The following is a 16,120-nucleotide window of genomic DNA, read 5'->3' as shown; positions in this document are numbered from 1 at the left end:
TATCTATCTATCTATCTATCTATCTATCTATCTATCTATCTATCTATCTATCTATCTATCTATCTATCTATCTATCTATCTATCTATATGTCTGTCTGTCTATCTATTATCTATCTGTCTATCTATCTATCTATCTATCTATTTTGCATTATTGAAAAGAAATAATAGAATTCTGAAAAATCAGGAACATTAATTAAGTTCACCTATTCTTATAGACATGCGAAGAAGAAAACTCTTCTTAAACAACATGAGTTTGTTAAACTGAAACAGTTATAAAAAAATAAATAAAAATTAAACTTTTATAAACATTTAATACTTCTGAAAATACTAAACGAAAGCATTCTCTTTAAGTTCTTAAACGAATTTTCCGTCCAACAACTAGCACAGTTAAAAAAGATTCTGCTGCTAATTTGTCTGTCTCTGCTGTTAGGTATTTGTTGTTACTGTTACTTTTCACACATATACACACATAAATCGATAACTAAACGCAATGAAAATGAAGGGAAAATGTGAAAAAAAACTAAAAGAAATTTAATTCAATCTATTACGTTTTATTATGATTTTTGAATAGAAATTAATTGTAATAAACAATTTTTTTTTTTAATTTTTAGCAACAAATTTGATAGTTTTTTTGTGTTTGTTAGAAAAAAACAACTATTACGCTGTTGTTACAATTCAGTTGTAATGTCTACAGCTGTGTGCGTTTTTTTTTTAATTATAAGAAAATTTTAAGCATACGTTAACTTTTTTTTAAATTTAGTTAAATTTATTTAAATTTTAAGCGTTCTTAGTTTTATTTTGATATTTTTTTAAATAAATCTGTTTATTTTAAATTTGTTTGATATTAAATTTCTTTTTCTTTTTTTTAATTGTAATCGTGTAACTACGATTCTACTTGATTTTTCACTTTACGCCAGGATACTAACGAAAAATTAAGAGCACAAGATTACAAATTATTATTTGTCGTTTTCCACTTTATATTGTGTATGTAGTTTTGTGCCTCTTTGTCTTCTTGCTCTTTATACTTTCTTTCTTACACCTACAGTAAAAAATAATGCAAACACTAGTATATTTTATGTAAATATATTTTACAGCGTTTCGTGTCTTTTATTTTCTCACAACAAATGTATACTAATGGATTTTTTTATTCGTAAAAAATTCTGAAACACTTCCCACTCTATCCTTGTCACATTTCACTTTATTCTGTTTTGTGTGTAACAATTTTCTTTTTATTGTATTCAATACTTTATGGAACACAGATGTTCGGAGAGTGTAAATAAAAATCAATAGGAGTTTATTTATTTGATACGAACATTTTTTTCTAGTTTACCGTTATTGCGCATGTTTACAAAATAAAAAAATATATATAACTGTCATTGGTGTCACGTACTATGATGAGAAGAGAGCATAAACTCAATTCTGTGATTAACGGTAAATATAACAACCCTGTTATCGGTTTGCATATTTAACAATGAAATACAACACTATGTAGATTTTGTCAACAATGACAGGGTTTATAAGTTTCATTTCAGAAATATGTTGTGGTAAAGTATACTAAAATTTATTTAATAAATTTAATTATTATTTCCACAGAATAAGGTGCGGTTTTGATTATATACAAAATTAATATTATACAATGGCTTTATAAACAAGTCTATGTAAAGTTTATAGTCTGATCTATAAACCAGACAACAGATTAATCTGTTGCTGATATTGACTATAGACAAGTCTGTAAGTCAAACTATAGATTAGTATTGGTCGAAGACTGGTCTATAGCAAAAATTGTAGGCTGGCAAATCGTTAAAATTAAAGAATGGTATGTAGTCAAGGCTATATAGACTGGTTTGACCTGGTCCACGCAAGTTTCCGAGTACGAGTAACTCTGACCGCGAGAGAGATGGATGATATTCTTTCTCTATCACGCAAAATCAATAGTTTCCCATAAAAAGTTTCCTAGTGTGGACTGGCAGTTTCTCTTCGAAAGATCTGGTCTTTACTATATATAATATAGATTGGTCTGTTGTGAAGACTATCTATATATCTATCTATTTATCTATCTATCTATCTATCTATCTATCTATCTATCTATCTATCTATCTATCTATCTATCTATCTATCTATCTATCTATCTATCTATCTACCTATCTATCTATCTATCTATCTATCTATCTATCTATCTATCTATCTATCTATCTATCTATCTATCCTATCTATCCTATCTATCCTATCTATCATATCTATCCTATCTATCCTATATAGCCTATCTATTTATCTATTTATCTATTTATCTATCTATCTATCTATCTATCTATCTATCTATCTATCTATCTATCTATCTATCTATCTATCTATCTATCTATCTATCTATTTATCGATCTATTTATTTATCGATCTGTCTGTCTATCTATCTGTCTATCTATCTCTCTATCTATCTATCTATCTATCTATCTATCTATCTATCTATCAATTCTAACAACATTATGTAAATATAAACAAAAAGTTTTTATAGAAATTTTTAACACAAGATGAGGACCTTTTTAAAAAATAAAAGTCGCTGCACTAAAACTGCCTGGTAACACTTTTTTCTGGCAACTCTTATACTCCCATCACTAAAAAGAAACAAGCATTTGTTTACAAATATGTTTCAATTCTATCTTATTCTCCACATTTCTAACAACTTTTCTACGCACAAGAACTAATTTTGTTTAGAAAACAAAATAAAAACGTTTACCGCTCTATTTGCATAATTTAACAAAATTTAATAGAAATGGCCTCAGCTCTAGAACAATATATCAATCACACAGTTTCGATAATAACAGCAGACGGACGTAATTTCATTGGAACTCTCAAGGGATTCGATCAAACTATCAATGTAATATTGGACGAGTCGCATGAAAGAGTCTTTTCTACAACGGCCGGCATTGAACAAATTGTATTGGGTTTACATATAATACGTGGAGACAACATAGCGGTGATAGGACAAATTGATGAGACCATCGATTCAAGGCTGGATTTTCCAAATATAAGAGGTGAACCCTTGGGACCGGTGGTACATTGATTTAAATTTAAAAAAAAAAAAAACAAAAGTATTTGTTAAGTTTGAAAACAAAAAATAAAAATAAAATTTCTATTACTATAGAAAAATTGTAAATATGTTGTTTATTTTTGTTAAACTTTATTATTAATCATCTTGTGCACTATTGAAGCATATTTCATGACATTCCAATGTTTCCAAATTGACAACAGCCACACTTTGTGTGATGGCAAAACTTGGTACACAAACCAGTCTAGTTTTTTGACCCTTCGAACCCTCATGCAGTAGGGAGGAAAACTCATTACAGTTGCCAGCAAAATAAATATGAGGACATTCCTTCATAATAAAGGGATCCGAATCGATGTAGGGATAACAGGCCAAGGTATCGGGAGCAGTAGGTGCTATATGACCCCATTGCAGGGTAAAACGCAAAGCATCTAAGGGTTTTTCTATAGCTGTGCAACGTATTAAATCCTTAACATTTTGACCGGCCGTGCCCACAATTAGAGCATCATCTACTGTACAAGCGTAAGGATTAGAAACACTTTGAAAACTTTCATGTTGGCTGGCCGTGGGGAACATACAACTGTGAAAGGGTTGCTGGGGCAACATAAAATTGGCGGGATCATAAGGACCGGGCATAACATCTATAGCCAATGAACTTGACCAAGCATTAAACCAGTCATCTAAAGCCTTCATAGCATCAATGGTGTCATTGGATTCATTAGATTTTGTTTGCAGCGAGGGCACACGTTTTTCTTCACAACTTCTAACTGAATTGCCTGCAATAATCATGCGAACATTTTTCGCTTTCTGGCCACTTAATAAGTTTCCCCTTAACCAGTATTGCAACAGATTTAAAGAGTCCACATAATTGTGAGATTGTACCCAATCTAGACCAGATACCAAAATCAAAAAACGCTGCTCAGTGCCTTTCACTTTTAATGGCCGTTGTGGCCCACTTTCATAAAATATCAATTCTTGGACATCAAAACGTCCATCTTCTTCTATCAGACCCATGGCGGCGCATACAATGCCCGTAGCCATTTCCTCACTTCTTACCTTACCATGCAAACGTACACGCTGCAATTCATCTTCCAATATTACTTTATCCTCCGGATCAGAGTAATTTTCTCGCGGCGGCTGTGGTGCCAACTGGTTTTCTTCCGAAATCTCTTTTAATATGCTAGGTTTGTGGGCCTGATGTTTGTATATGGTACCTATTATAATGCATTCCTCTTCGGTATCTTCTCTTAAATCACACAATTTCTTTATGGGCACTTTAGAGCCCCACTCTTCAATGGCTCGTTTTTGCATTAATGTCGACATTTCGGCCAAACGATGGGCATAAAGATGGGAAAATTGTTTTTGATAATCAAAAGATTTAATTAAGAACTTTTGTGAATGATTTTCATATTGTTGTGTAGACATTTCGTTTAAAAATTGTTTTTTCTTTGTAATTTTAGTTAATATTAGGAAATAAATTGCAATGTTTTGTTTGCTAATTTAGCCGCCTTACTAGTGATGGTATTTTAACAATAACATAACAGTTGTTTAAATTTATCATAGAAATGTCATCTCTCTGGAAAAATACAGAGATGTTATAAATTGTCAAACAGTGGTGTATTTTTGTTTATGAATTTTATGTCAAATTGAAATTACGACCGTAGTAGACGAGACGAGGACTAAAAACAAGTAAAGTACCGTTAATTTCTAACTTCCTGTTTCAAGTAATAGAAGTTTATTTAGAGAATCTTAAACTAGCGATTATGAGCATTCAAATACACTTTTTTATGACGTTTTTTTTTTATTAAAAATAACATTTATCAATTAACTCCAATTTATAAACCAACAAAATCAAATCCCCTTTAAAATTTAGTTTTATCAAAAGACGAATTATTTCCTAAAGCTAATTTCAGACCCAGCCAGGCCATTTTTTCGGCTTTTAAATAATTTTCATCATCAAATTGACACATAAACTTGGGAAAAGCTTCTGCGCTTGTTTCAGCAGTCATAAAATTCCACTTGGGTATATCTGTAATAGATGATACCAAAAACTGGCGGTCAAGAGGACAAGTAGTAGTGGAAGGACCAGCTTCAAGTTCCATTTTACCATTTAAATGCTGGGCGGTATCTTCGAAATAATTGTCATTGGAAATATCATTATTAGTTAAACATAAATCTTTCAAATCGGAAAGTATAACAACATCCCTGGTATCTTCAGAGTCCAAATTGTTAGAATCTTTTAAAGTAGTAGCGAACTCTTGTTTTGTTATATTGTTCGTAGTATCTGGAGTATTTATCAGTAAAGGCGTGGCCACTTTAGTAATCTTTTGTAAAGCCGGAAATAAATTTCGTTTTACCTCAATTTCACTATCATCTGAAGTTTCCATTTCATTGTGACTTCCGTTAAATTTAAATAAAGCTTTTGTTAACTTTTTTTGAGCATTTTCTGACTGTTTACCACTACGTGGTGTTACATTTTTAATCTTTACCAAATTTGAACAACCAGCACCAAATAGTACATCAGAATACAATGTACCTGGTCTACAGGCAGAAGTGGGTTCTTTGTCACTAGCTAATGCAGTTGTTTCAAGTATTTTCCCTTTACTATTTGGAAATTTCAACCAGTTTGGAGATTTTTTGCGTAAATTTTTATGTTTTTTATTGGTCAACGTATTAAAAGGGGCAATAGACTTTTCCGAACGTTTCCAACTACCCGATTTAACTTTCGTTGGAATTAAGGGCTTGTTGTTGTCTTTAGGTTTCCTATTTCCTGCACATGTTTGTGGTAGTTGGCTATCAGCTATATCTTCTACATTAAGGGAGCTTTTCATATGCGATTGCTTTGTTCTCGATATTTTTCTACTTGTTTTATGATTTGTACTATTCGTTCGCGGTGGTTTCTCTTGGGACTTTTCCATAGTTTGTGGTTGATTTGAATTTTTACTAAAATTTGACAGAAAATATTATTGGGATTTTTAAATTTACATCTTTTTGATCTTACATAGAGTCAATAAAATCTTTAACCATTTTGCCGAGGAACATTGATTTGGTTATTTAAAGAAGTTGTTAAATTAAAACTGATTTGTATTATAAATTTCAATTAATTTTGATATAAATTTTTTTTTTTTGCTTTTTTGTCCTTCAGTATTTTCTTGTTATGAAAATTAAGACAAAATGAATAAACCGACTAACAAATTAAACTAGACTTGAACTAAAACTGAACTAGAATTGAACTAGAACTGAAGTAGAACTTAACTAGAATTGAGCTAGAACTAAACTAGAAATGAACAAGAACTGAACTTGAATTGTACTAGAACTGAACGAGAACTAAATTAGAACTGAAATGGAACGAAACTAGAAGAGAACTAGAACTGAATTAGAACTGAACTAGAACTGAACTAGAACTGAACTAGAACTGAACTACAACTAAACTAGAACCGAACAAGAACTGAACTAGAACTGAACTAGATTTGAACTGAAACTGAACTAGAACTGAATTAGAACTGAACTAGAACTGAAATAGAACAGAACCAGAACTAAACTAGAACTGAATTAGAACTAAACTAGAACTGAACTAGAACTGATTTAGAACTGAACTAGAATTGAACTAGAGCTGAACTAGAACTGAACTAGAACTGAACTAGAACAGAACTAGAACTGCTTTAGAACTGAACTAGAACTGAACTGGAACTAAATTAGAACTGAACTAGAACTGAACTAGAACTGAACCAGAACAGAACTGAACTAAAAGTGAACTAGAATTGAACTGGAACTGAACTAGAACTGAACTAGAACTGAACTAGTACTGAACTAGTACTGAACTAGAACAGAAATAGGACTGAACTAGAACTGAACTAAACTAGAACTGAACTAGAACTGAACTAAACTAGAACTGAACTGAACTAGAACTGAACTAGAACTGAACTAGAACTGAACTAGAACTGAACTAGAACTGAACTAGAACTGAACTAGAACTGAACTAAACTAGAACTGAACTAGAACTGAACTAGAACTTAACAAGAACTGAACAAGAACTGAACTAGAATTGAACTAGAACTAAACGTTAACTAAACTAGAACATAACTAGAACTGAATTAAAACTGAATTTAAACTTAACTAGAACTGAAATTTCAGCCTATCCAGTTTACTACGGCTGGTTCGAAGATCACTTACATATTTTTAACCAAATTATAATAAGTTATCTGATTCTTTGACAACATTACCTACTATATGTGAGAATCAGACTACTTTTATTTGTTTTAAATAATTTTCTTCGTAAATATTCAAAACAATTCTCAATACCTGGAATTTTAATTGTTATACAAACTTTTAATTTTCTGTTTGTTCAGCGTACATTGTCAAATTTTTATACATATATTTTTCCCAATTTCCAAATATATTTTTTAATCAGAAATAATGTTACGCTTTTTAACAAAAAATCTTACACACAAATGGCCTAAAACATTTTGGAGGTAATAAAAACTATTTCAAATCAATTTTTATTAAATTTCCGAAACATTTTCATTTCTAATAGCAACTTACAATATCGAAATTTTAACGAGAAAACTTCTATAGTAATGGGCGGTGGTTTGGAGAAACCACAAGGTGGCTTAAAAGAAGAGAAATATTTTTGTAATCAAAATTTAGATTTAATTGAGAAACTACGGCAACAGGGTACAAAATTAAAGTGTGAAGATGTTTTAAACGATTGGAAAGAATTTGAAAAAGTTTTAGGTACAACAAATGAAAGCAAAGCTTTAAGAGAATCATGTTCGCTAAGTAAACATAAAAATTGTTTAGAGGAGGCCTTTTTCCTAAATGAGGTCAGTGGTTTTTTGATATTTAGAGTGATTTAAAAACTAATATTATTTTTGATTTTTTTTCAGCAAAATGAATGTTGTACAAAACTTCTTAAAGAAACCAAAATTATAAAGCAAACAAATCTGAAATCGGCTACAACAAAATTACAAAAATTAAATGAAAATGCAGATATAATGGATTCAAATATGTGAATGGTCAAATTCTAAATTCAACAGAAGCTTTAAAATTCCATAATACTTTGACTGTATATTTTATTAAAAATATTAATTTTTTACTAACGGCTCATTTTAAATAAAGCCTAATTGGGGGTACCTATATAATTTGATTTTCATAATCCAAATTGTTACCCCTTATCCATCCAAAGATGTACACAATTTTGATTTTGAAACAAATTATATAGCAATATCACTCAATGCAATATAGTTAAGTCCTACTTGTATTATTTTATTAGCATAAAGAAATAGATAGATAGATAGATAGATAGATAGATAGATAGATAGATAGATAGATAGATAGATAGATAGATAGATATATAGATAGATAGATAGATAGATAGATAGATAGATAGATAGATAGATAGATAGATAGATAGATAGATAGATAGATAGATAGATAGATAGATAGATAGATAGATAGATAGATAGATATATAGATAGATAGATGGATACATAGATAGATAGATAGATAGATAGATAGATAGATAGATAGATAGATAGATAGATAGATAGATAGATAGATAGATAGATTTACATGCAACAAAAAACAATTATGGCAACCTCCAACTAGTCACAGAGATAAAAATAAACAAATGATTAAAGAACTAAAAACTATAAAAACAATGATAGTGCCAAATGGAATTTGTTTGAGGTGGCGAGTAGGATAAAAGCAATCGTAAACAATTTAGTTTTTTATGTACCGAGTTTGACAGAAACAATATTTTTTATATATAGATTTTGACACTCACAGTTTTAATAGTTCTGTACAATAAAACAATTAGCTAATAAACTAAGACCACCTTATATAAATCCAATTTGAACAGTGCGCATTTAAAGGCGAATTGCAATATAGCACAACTTTGTGAAATTTATTTACTTATTATTAAAAGTTTAAGGAAAAAAATATAAAAACAAAACTAGCAATAACATCAATTCCAGAATGTTATTAACATTAAGACGTATAACACAACGTTTGTATCCAAAACAAATACAGTGAGTATTAAAGAGTAAATAAAAATTTAATTTAAAAAATTAACAAAAATAAAAGTTTAATTTTATAAATTAAATATCATTACATAATAACAATCATTGGCCTACTTTTGCTTGGTGCATTTTACAATAACATTTTGTTCTTATTTTTTTAAGACTCTCGAAAATGTCTCAAATTGGTGAATTGGGTAGTGGTGCCGGTAAAGGCGGCGGTGGTGGTGGCTCTATCCGTGAAGCTGGTGGCAGTTTCGGTAAAATGGAAGCTGCCCGTGAAGAGGAATTCTTTTATAAGCAACAAAAAGAACAATTAAAGAATCTCAAGACCAAAACAGACGGTACAAAACCAAATGAAACTGCCAAAAAGTAAACAGAAAGTTGGAAACACAGTGAATTATATCTTGAGTTTTGTAGCCATGGGCTTTAAAAGACTGTTGTTATTGGCATTGATAATTTAGAAATTTAAGTTATAAAAAATAAAACATTTATAAATACAAACAAATTCTGTTAGTATTTATTTTTTAAAACAACTAAATCGCTGGTACAATTAATACATATTTGAATGATATTTTCGAATATTGGACTATTTTTAATGTTTTCTAGTTTAGCCATAAGTATTATTTATACATTAATATTTATTTATTTATTTATTTATTTATTTATCTATCTATCTATCTATCTATCTATCTATCTATCTATCTATCTATCTATCTATCTATCTATCTATCTTTCTATCTATCTATCTATCTATCTATCTATCTATCTATCTATCTATCTATCTATCTATCTATCTATCTATCTATCTATCTATCAAATACATATATTTCTGTAGTATATTTTACATAAATTTGCAAAGTACCAGAAAAGTTCATTTATTCTTCCTAAATTCTCTCTGAGTTTCATTCTCAACTATTGTCTTTTCACTCTCTTTTAGATGACAAACAAGAGCGTTATTAAACTGACCACATGTAGAGCACATTGTTTATAGAAATTCATATTCTTATCTAAACCCATATACTGCAACGACATCAAGTAATGTACAGAATACTATTGCTATACCATTGATAAGATCTTATGCTCTCTTTATTGTTTATAAATTGTTTTTAGAGAACTAACAAAATAAACATAAAATTGAGCACAAAGTAACAGCAACAAACCAGTCTCAACCGCACTAAATTTGTACTTAAAATAGAATAATTTCATAAATTATAATCATACAAACAGTTCGCAGCAGACTGTTGAATAGTAAACAGTAAGAGTAAACTTTAGTAAATTAAAAAACATGGCTCAAAACTTAACAAATCCTTTAAAGAATGCGTTAAGGAGTCGCATGAAGAATGAAGTGCTCAAAACCATAAATGCCGAATCGCGAGCAAGACAATCTAAAGCCGTAACCGAAAAGGTAGTGAGCAAATACTAAGGTTATCTTGAGATTATTTTTATTCGATCAACAAAAAAACTAAAATTATCAATTTGTATCTGTTTCAAAGGTTTTACAAACCGAAGCATTTCGTTCTGCTCAGCGTATAAGTATATATTTGAGCACTTCCACGGAGTTGGACACTAGTGACTTGTTAAGTGAATGTTTTCGTTTGGAGAAACATGTCTTTGTTCCCACTTATGAGGGTAGTCAAATGGAAATGGTGCGTTTAAAAGATTTACAGGATTATGAGACTCTACCTTTGACCAAGTGGCATATTAAACAGCCCAATATTAAGGATGGTCGAGAAAATGCTTTAACAAATGGTAAGATGGTATGATTAAGTAAATATCATTCTATAGTCTTGACTATAGAGCAGTTTTGACTATAGATCAGTCTATAGTTTATAGAGATCAGTATTTATTCTTGACTATAGATCCGTTTTGATTCTAAATTAGACTAGTCTTGACTATAGTCTTGACTATAATCTATATATAGACTATTCAAACATAGACCGATCTGTCTATTGTCTTGACTATAGATCAGTCTATAGTCTTAACTATAGATTAGTCTATAGTCTTGTCTATAGATTAGTCAATAGTCTTGTCTATAGATCAGTCTATAATATTGACTATAGATCAGTCTATAGTCTTGACTATAGATCAGTCTATAGTCTTGACTATAGATCAGTCTATAGTCTTGACTATAGATCAGTCTATAGTCTTGACTATAGATCAGTCTATAGTCTTGACTATAGATCAGTCTATAGTCTTGACTATAGATCAGTCTATAGTCTTGACTATAGATCAGTCTATAGTCTTGACTATAGATCAGTCTATAGTCTTGACTATAGACCAGTCTATAGTCTTGACTATAGATCAGTCTATAGTCTTGACTATTGATCAATCTATAGTCTTGACTATTGATCAATCTATAGTCTTGACTATAGATCAGTCTATAGTCCTGACTATAGATCAGTCTATAGTCTTGACTATACTACCGTCTATAGTCTTGACTATAGAGCAGTCTATAGTCTTGACTATAGATCAGTCTATAGTATTGACAACAGATCAGTCTATAGTCTTGACTATAGATCAGTCTATAGTCTTGACTATAAATCAGTCTATAATCTTGACTATAGATCAGTCTATAGTCTTGACTATAGATCAGTCTATAGTCTTGACTATAGATCAGTCTATAGTCTTGACTATAGATTAGTCTATAGTCTTGTCTATAGATTAGTCAATAGTCTTGTCTATAGATCAGTCTATAATATTGACTATAGATCAGTCTATAGTCTTGACTATAGATCAGTCTATAGTCTTGACTATAGATCAGTCTATAGTCTTGACTATAGATCAGTCTATAGTCTTGACTATAGATCAGTCTATAGTCTTGACTATAGATCAGTCTATAGTCTTGACTATAGATCAGTCTATAGTCTTGACTATAGATCAGTCTATAGTCCTGACTATAGATCAGTCTATAGTCTTGACTATAGATCAGTCTATAGTCTTGACTATAGATCAGTCTATAGTCTTGACTATAGATCAGTCTATAGTCTTGATTATAGATCAGTCTATAGTCTTGACTATAGATCAGTCTATAGTCTTGACTATAGATCAGTCTATAGTCTTGACTATAGATCAGTCTATAATCTTGACTATAGATCTGTGTATAGTCTTGATAATAGATCAGTCTATAGTCTTGGCTATAGAGCAGTCTATAGTCTTGGCTATAGATCAGTCTGTAGACTTGGCTACAGATTAGTCTAGCGTTTCGACTTTTAGTCAGTCTATAGATCTTTCTATTAGAAAAAGATCAATAATGAAATTTTTATAAAAAAAACATATGTAACTCATTAAAAAACTACTTACTTTTCCTTCTCAATTTTCCGTTATTTCATCTTATAGGACATGGAATTGATTTATTCTTAATACCCGGTGTTGCATTTACCTTAAGCGGTGGTCGCATGGGCCATGGTATGGGTTATTATGATAAATATTTAAAAAGACATCAGACCACTTATCCGAATAAGAAAACCACATTGATGGCTTTAGCATTTCGTGAACAGATTGTTGATGAAGAAAGTTTACCTTTAGATACACATGATGTTAGATTGCATACAATAATAACTGAATAAAAAATATGTCAATAAAAAAGTACGTACAAATAAATAAAAAAAATGTAATAAGGAAATTTTAAAATGAAAACACCGGCATACACACACTTTCAAACGTACTCGTAATATGCACTGTATACACGTTTTAATTGATAAGAATAAACTACATTGTACAATGATAATTTTGAAATAAAATATTATAAATATTAATTTCAGTTGTGTTATTATTGTTATAATGATCTTACAAAAAAACATGTAATAATGGAAATTAATCAAGGTCAGCTTAGAGTAGAGACAAAACAAATTAGGAGACGACTTATAAATTATAATTTCTTCAATTCTAACGCATATAGGGGCGAGAACGCATGCCACGACCACGTATACGTCCGGTAAAATGATTAGTTGAATAGTGAGGACCATCACCGGGTCCACCAGAAAAGTGTGAATCGGGATTAGAGCGATAGTGTGGCGAACCACCCTCATTCCAGGTGGAGGGTGAATTTGTGCGTAATATTTTCGTTTTACGATAGGCGGCCACAGCAGAAATGCGTGAGCCACGATTGCGACCCACTCGTGAGCCACGCATTAAAGGTGGTATTTTATTGTAACCTGTAGGTCCTGTAGGTTGAGCACCACAAGTCTCCAAGGCCAAAAAGTCATCGACATGAAGCGAAGGTGGCCTGGAGGTATTGGGTGGACGAGAACGAAAGAGATCTCCTCTAGAGGGAGGTGGTCGTGGAAAACCTCTACCTCTCATAGATGTAATATAGATTTTCTTTTCAGGTCTACCAGTTGAAGGTTCCACTTCAACACGTCTAGTGCGGAAACAGGGGGCAGTAGGGGTACGTTCACGATTGGATTGTGGTGAGGCGGACAAGTGCAATACTCTTTTACAATCCGAAGAGAGGTTGCACTCGGGCGTCAAACAGGTCTGAGCCAATTCAGTCAAATCACAGGAAACTCTTTCGGATTGCGTTTCAATGTCTTCGGTGGTAAGTGCCTCAATATTTAAAGTATTCAACCAGTGTTGGGCCACCATTTGTCCATCATCGGTTTGTGGATCATAAGTAGTGAATATGGGCCGTGCATCATATTGTGTAACAATACTTTCAGTTTGTGGTAAATGTGGCTCTGTCACCATAACCTCCTCCTCTGTATTAGAACCAGTATTAACATTCGCCATTAAGTCCTTTAATTGCTGTATATCGGTTAATAACGTATCATTAATATCCTCCTTATTACGTTCTAATATTATAGAAATCGATTCGATTATATTAGATTTTGGCTCTTCCGTTTTGAAACCAATTATTTGTGCCAATTCCATAGCGGAAAGTTTCAATGTTCTCGCTGGTAAACAGCTATACTGGGGAGTTAAATCTTCAATTTGTGTAAGAGAACGTAATAATAAAACCAACGATTCAATATTGGAATTATAGGGACCAGCCTCATTAAGATTGGTTATCTTTGTCATCCATGCTTGGAATTCCGTGGATTTTTGTTTCAATATCAGTGACAAATGATAGAAAGTAATACTGTAAGAAGTAAATTCTTTATTAAAGTTTATGTTTAAAAAAAATCTTTTTATAATGACACTTACTCATGTTCGGTTAATATAACTAAATTTCTAACTCCCATAGCCGATACCTCTGAAGTAACTTCTACCTCCATAAGATTGCTAAAAATAGCCTCCACAATTTTGGGTATCAATTCCTTATTGGGCAAAGCAGTGGCCAAGTTAAGCAAAGGATTATTATTGTTATTAACAGCACTTGCATGCGAGGAAGCTAGAAAAGAAATCTCCGAATCCAAGAAACTTTCCAATAGACGATGTACTGATATCTGACACTTTATGCCCACTTCTGTGTTGGTTTTTGTGGTCAACAAACCATTAAGGAAATCCCATAATTTCCCAGATAAAATGGAAAGTGTTGATATCTTTAGAGAAGGATACGAATTGAGGCGGGCAAAAAATTGCAATAAACGAGCCAAATGTGCTGTTGGCTGTTGTCCCGCAGAAGACCATTCGTTAGTTAATAAATCAGTTAACGTTTTTGATATGAGTAGGGTCATGTTGGGAGCCAAATCTGCCAGTTGTAAACAGACACGAGTTAACAAATCACTTAATTGGGGGAATGATGAGGGAGCCATGGCTTCAATGAGACGTGCAATTTGCGCCCCTTGTGGATGTAGATGAGCAGACCAGATTTTACGTTCTCTTATTAAGTGTTGAGCTTGGGATTTCAATGATTCTGCATTGCTTGAAGGATTCATGAGGGGCAGAGGTAGGGGCAGGGGAAGTGGTAAAAGTTCAGCCAAGACTAGAAGACCTGTAAAAAATAATTTAATAATATGAGTAAGATAAAGATAGGTGTGAAGTTAAATTTCAAATTTAAACCCTAGACACAAACCTGTTAGTTAACAGAGCTATGTTAAGTTAACAGAACTCTGTTAACCCTAGACACAAACCATTTCTGTTAACTTAACAGAGTTCTGTTCTGTAAGTTTACAGAACAGGCTTTAAATGTTAATAATATCATGTTAATGTTATTTTAACATAATTTTATTTAACAGGGTTATGTTTAAACTTAACAGAATGTTTGTTAACGCTGGAAATGGCTAAAATTACTACCAGTAATACATGTACTCGGGATTGGACGGAAAAAAATTAATAGAATTTATTCGCAGCCAGATCCGAAGGAATACTTAATGGTCAAAAGTGTTAACAGTTGGCCTTTTATGTTATTTTTGTTAAATTTTCAAAAATTTACTTACAAAAGGATATAAGTCCTTTTAGGACTTAAAATTGGGAGTGGGTGGAAAATCTATATTGGATATCATTCCTAGCAGGAACTGAAGGAACACCTAATGGTCAAAAGTGTTAACAGTGGGCCTTTTATGTTATTTTTCTTCAATTTTCAAAAATTTACTTAAAAAAGGATTTAAGTTCTTTTAGGACTTAAAATAGGGAGTGGGCGAAAAAACAATACTGGATATCATTCCTAGTAGGAACTGAAGGACCACCTAATGTTCAAAAGTGTTAACAGTGGGCCTTTTATGTTATTTTTCTTCAATTTTCAAAAATTTACTTAAAAAAGGATTTAAGTCCTTTTAGGACTTAAAATTGGGAGTGGGCGAAAAAACAATATTGGATATCATTCCTAGTAGAAACTGAAGGAACGCCTAATGGTCAGAAGTGTTAACAGTGGGCCTTTTATGTTATTTTTGTTCAATTTTCAAAAATTTATTAAAAAAAGGATTTAAGTCCTTTTAGGACTTAAAATTGGGAGTGGGCGAAAAAACAATATTGGATATCATTCCTAGTGGGAACTGAAGGAACACTTAATGTTCAAAAGTGTTAACAGTGGGCCTTTTATGTTATTTTTCTTCAATTTTCAAAAATTTACTTAAAAAAGGATTTAAGTCCTTTTTGGACTTAAAATTGGGAGTGGACGGAAAAACAATATTGGATATCATTCCTAGTAGAAACTGAAGGAACACCTAATGGTCAAAAGTGT

General features: G+C 31.5%; 7 protein-coding genes across 7 annotated transcripts in view; 4 read left to right on the top strand and 3 right to left on the bottom strand.

Annotated features, from left to right (window-relative positions):
- Positions 1–2,660: 2,660 nt before the first annotated feature.
- LOC111682247 (U6 snRNA-associated Sm-like protein LSm8) lies at positions 2,661–3,139 on the top strand. The gene has a single exon (XM_023444149.2). The coding sequence runs from the start codon at positions 2,768–2,770 to the stop codon at positions 3,056–3,058; it is 291 nt and encodes a 96-aa protein (XP_023299917.1). The 5' UTR covers positions 2,661–2,767; the 3' UTR covers positions 3,059–3,139.
- LOC111682246 (DNA polymerase delta subunit 2) lies at positions 3,131–4,566 on the bottom strand. Its single transcript, XM_023444148.2, has one exon. The coding sequence runs from the start codon at positions 4,463–4,465 to the stop codon at positions 3,182–3,184; it is 1,284 nt and encodes a 427-aa protein (XP_023299916.2). The 5' UTR covers positions 4,466–4,566; the 3' UTR covers positions 3,131–3,181.
- Positions 4,567–4,769: 203 nt separating this feature from the next.
- On the bottom strand, positions 4,770–6,203 carry LOC111682245. The gene is made up of 2 exons (XM_023444147.2): positions 6,042–6,203; positions 4,770–5,983 (listed from the first exon to the last, which is right to left on the bottom strand). Exons 1-2 carry the CDS (start codon positions 6,080–6,082, stop codon positions 4,903–4,905), a joined length of 1,122 nt encoding a protein of 373 aa, XP_023299915.2. The 5' UTR covers positions 6,083–6,203; the 3' UTR covers positions 4,770–4,902.
- Positions 6,204–7,373: 1,170 nt separating this feature from the next.
- On the top strand, positions 7,374–8,288 carry LOC111682253. The gene is made up of 3 exons (XM_023444153.2): positions 7,374–7,512; positions 7,575–7,863; positions 7,927–8,288. Exons 1-3 carry the CDS (start codon positions 7,457–7,459, stop codon positions 8,050–8,052), a joined length of 471 nt encoding a protein of 156 aa, XP_023299921.2. The 5' UTR covers positions 7,374–7,456; the 3' UTR covers positions 8,053–8,288.
- A 605-nt stretch (positions 8,289–8,893) lies between these two features.
- On the top strand, positions 8,894–9,557 carry LOC111682250 (ATPase inhibitor A, mitochondrial). The gene is made up of 2 exons (XM_023444151.2): positions 8,894–9,069; positions 9,223–9,557. Exons 1-2 carry the CDS (start codon positions 9,017–9,019, stop codon positions 9,431–9,433), a joined length of 264 nt encoding a protein of 87 aa, XP_023299919.2. The 5' UTR covers positions 8,894–9,016; the 3' UTR covers positions 9,434–9,557.
- A 694-nt stretch (positions 9,558–10,251) lies between these two features.
- On the top strand, positions 10,252–12,777 carry LOC111682242 (5-formyltetrahydrofolate cyclo-ligase). Its single transcript, XM_023444143.2, has 3 exons — positions 10,252–10,465; positions 10,554–10,809; positions 12,397–12,777. The coding sequence occupies exons 1-3, from the start codon at positions 10,346–10,348 to the stop codon at positions 12,624–12,626; spliced, it is 606 nt and encodes a 201-aa protein (XP_023299911.1). The 5' UTR covers positions 10,252–10,345; the 3' UTR covers positions 12,627–12,777.
- The window catches only part of LOC111682240 (protein virilizer), an 8,259-nt gene continuing 4,861 nt past the window's right edge, over positions 12,723–16,120 (bottom strand). The window contains exons 4-5 of the mRNA XM_023444142.2: positions 14,203–14,932; positions 12,723–14,137 (exon numbers count right to left, since the gene is read on the bottom strand). Coding sequence (XP_023299910.2) covers positions 12,946–14,137; positions 14,203–14,932 — 1,922 coding nt within the window. The 3' untranslated portion in view covers positions 12,723–12,945. The remainder of the gene's footprint in view (positions 14,138–14,202; positions 14,933–16,120) is intronic.

Source organism: Lucilia cuprina, chromosome 6 (genome assembly GCF_022045245.1).
Source record: "Lucilia cuprina isolate Lc7/37 chromosome 6, ASM2204524v1, whole genome shotgun sequence".
NCBI lineage: Eukaryota > Metazoa > Arthropoda > Insecta > Diptera > Calliphoridae > Lucilia > Lucilia cuprina.
This window is presented reverse-complemented; position numbering and strand designations above follow the sequence as displayed.